The 2,736-nt window shown below is 42.3% G+C and overlaps 2 protein-coding genes across 4 annotated transcripts in view; one reads left to right on the forward strand and one right to left on the reverse strand.

Annotated features, from left to right (window-relative positions):
* LOC104776050 (protein BRASSINAZOLE-RESISTANT 2-like) overlaps window positions 1–833 on the forward strand; it is a 7,586-nt gene extending 6,753 nt beyond the window's left edge. The window contains exon 4 of the mRNA XM_010500048.2: window positions 54–833. Within this exon, the coding sequence (XP_010498350.1) occupies window positions 54–594 (541 nt within the window). The 3' untranslated portion in view covers window positions 595–833. The remainder of the gene's footprint in view (window positions 1–53) is intronic.
* LOC104776051 (arabinosyltransferase RRA3-like) overlaps window positions 948–2,736 on the reverse strand; it is a 3,301-nt gene continuing 1,512 nt past the window's right edge. Inside the window, exons 1-2 of one of the 3 annotated variants that reach the window (XM_010500049.1) lie at window positions 2,465–2,722; window positions 948–2,241 (exon numbers count right to left, since the gene is read on the reverse strand). In XM_010500049.1, the coding sequence (XP_010498351.1) occupies window positions 1,126–2,241; window positions 2,465–2,635 (1,287 nt within the window). In that variant the 5' untranslated portion in view covers window positions 2,636–2,722 and the 3' untranslated portion in view covers window positions 948–1,125. Of the gene's footprint in view, window positions 2,242–2,464; window positions 2,723–2,736 lie in introns of those variants that run through there. The other 2 variants (XM_019243538.1, XM_010500051.2) reach the window with 2 other exon arrangements.

Genomic DNA, 2,736 nt, shown 5'->3' on the forward strand with positions numbered 1-2,736 from the left:
CCTTCTCGTGTTGGTGACCCGCACAACATCTCCACGATCTTCCCTTTCCTCAGGAACGGTGGGATTCCTTCATCGCTTCCTCCGCTTAGAATCTCAAACAGTGCTCCTGTCACTCCACCAGTCTCATCCCCAACCTCGAGAAACCCCAAACCATTGCCAACTTGGGAATCTTTTACCAAACAGTCCATGTCCATGGCTGCTAAACAGTCAATGACGTCTTTGAACTACCCGTTTTACGCGGTATCTGCACCTGCCAGTCCCACTCATCATCGCCAGTTTCATGCACCAGCTACTATACCTGAATGCGATGAATCTGACTCTTCCACTGTTGACTCTGGTCATTGGATAAGCTTTCAGAAGTTCTCACAACAGCCGTTCCATGGCGCCTCTGCTGTGCCAGCCTCTCCTACCTTCAACCTAGTGAAACCTGCACCTCAGCAGTTATCTCCAAACACTGCAGCGACACAAGAGATTGGTCAAAGCTCGGATTTCAAATTTGAGAACAGCCAAGTTAAGCCATGGGAAGGGGAGAGGATCCACGATGTCGCTATGGAGGATCTAGAGCTCACGCTTGGTAATGGTAAAAGCTCGTAGTCGAGATGAAGAACAGAGGAACCAACCCGTTATGGCATGAAGGAAGGATTGGAGTCTTTAGTGTGCTGTTCATTCAGTTCATGGTTTTGGTTCTTGTACTAGAATCAGTATTCATAGTACCAGTGAGTTTGTTTCACAACGCATTATTTGTAGATAGAATGAATGTTTAAGATGTATGTTTCTATTATCATTCCTTTTAGGCCTTGGAAAACTTTATAAATATTACATATTATTAAGTGGCTTGAGATGTTACATATATATATCATTCAGAGCTCAACTCTACCGGAAGATGATGAAACAGAGAAAATAAGAAAGACTAAAAGAGACTTTGCGAAGTAATAAGATAAGAGAGGTGAAAAAAGAGACTTGCGATTTTAGCCATAAGATACACAAAAATTCATAATACAAACAAAAAGAAAGCAGAAGGCATGTAGTAGTAAACATGGGAACAATTAAAGGTAAAATAGATTAGAATCACAAATGTCAAGAAACTGGGAAAGCTTGTATAGCCTAGCTGCTTTTTCAGGTGAATCATTCAGAACCATCTGGGAAGCTATCAAGCGCGTCTTGCTTACCGTTTACATAGAACTCAACCACGGCTTGCATTCTATAGAGCTTATCTGGATGGTAATTCACATGAACTATCACCGGTTTCACCTTCTTCTTCAGCTCATGATTCTTTCTTACAGTCTTGAAAAGGACCTTACTGTTCATAAACTCATACATATCCATGACTCTCTTGGATGCGTGTAGAGCAATGTACTCAGGATGCGATGGATAAAACAGTTCCTCGTTGAAAACCGCTTGGTCCCATACTTTTGCCTTAGAGAGTCTATCTGCCACACGATCAAGCAGCTCGATTGCTGGAATCGTAGGCCTTAGATAGAAAAACCCGGAATTGAAAACCCATATCCTCATTGTGTGAGCATACCGAGCCCATCCCATGGATGGTTCATCAAAAACATCGTTGAATCCATAAGCAGTGTGATTGTCATGGCCATCGCTCATTGACTCCACATCAGAGTCTCTGTAAAGATGACTAAATGGGTTCTGCAAGAAGACAATGTCTACATCCGAGAGAAGAACACAATAACCGAGTTGCAAGAACTCTCTCAACACACGGAACTTCAACCCTGAGACGGCATGGTTACCTCCGGTTTTGCCAACAGTGTCCACGTCCTTGTCTGAATCTCTCTTGTAATAAGCAACATCGTTTTCTTTACAGAAATTCTCAATGTAATCGTCCAATGCAACAACCAGGTAGTTTGTTATACCCACTCTCTTAATGCTAGCAATCTGAACCTCCAACATTGCTTTCACGTTTGCGTTTGCAAGAGCCACGATCACCTCTTTATCGACAGCAATCTCCTCTAGAATCTTTGCCAATCTTGGGTTTACAGATTCATCTGGAAGGATAGTTGGATTAGTTCTCAGACTCTTGACAGTTCCAAAAGGACCTGCCTTGATCTGTGTTCCCAAAGCTAGAACCTGTTTTCGTGCACTGTCTGATCCTTGCTCAGCTAACTGTAGCTTTTGTGTTAACTCTCTGATTTGCTTCTTTAACTCTGCATTCTTCTCTGAGAGAGATACAAAGTCTGATTTTAGCATTTTCACTCTTTCCGGCGATTCACAAGCTGACGATCCAACCTAAACCAAAGAAGTGATGAAATCTCAACTTAATTCCAAAATCAGGCCAGTTTCAAGATTATTACCAACTAATCTCCAACTAACATATCACCAAGAAGCATTTCAATGTGTAGATACTAAACCACTTAATACCTATAATGGCTGAGTCAAATCCAATCTAGGTAACTCGATCACGGAACCCAAAAATTAAAACTTTACAGATTTAGGGTGTAAGATGCAGTACCTTGTTGCTTGATTTCGAAAGGCGTTCGGTAGCTGATAACGACGAGTTGGAGTTGAAGAACCCATTAGGGAACAGAACGGCGCATACGCAACCGATAAAGATACCGATAAGGATGGCGATCGCAATTCGAGATCCACGGAGCTGTTGGCTTCTATCTCTACGACCCGCCATGGCCGTTGACTTTTCTCAAAACGAAATCAAAAGAGAAGACCCAGAAGCTCAAAACGGGATAAAGACTCCTCCTTTGATCACCAAAACGAAACTTTTTTTTT

Source organism: Camelina sativa, chromosome 3, assembly GCF_000633955.1.
Source record: "Camelina sativa cultivar DH55 chromosome 3, Cs, whole genome shotgun sequence".
Taxonomy (NCBI): domain Eukaryota; kingdom Viridiplantae; phylum Streptophyta; class Magnoliopsida; order Brassicales; family Brassicaceae; genus Camelina; species Camelina sativa.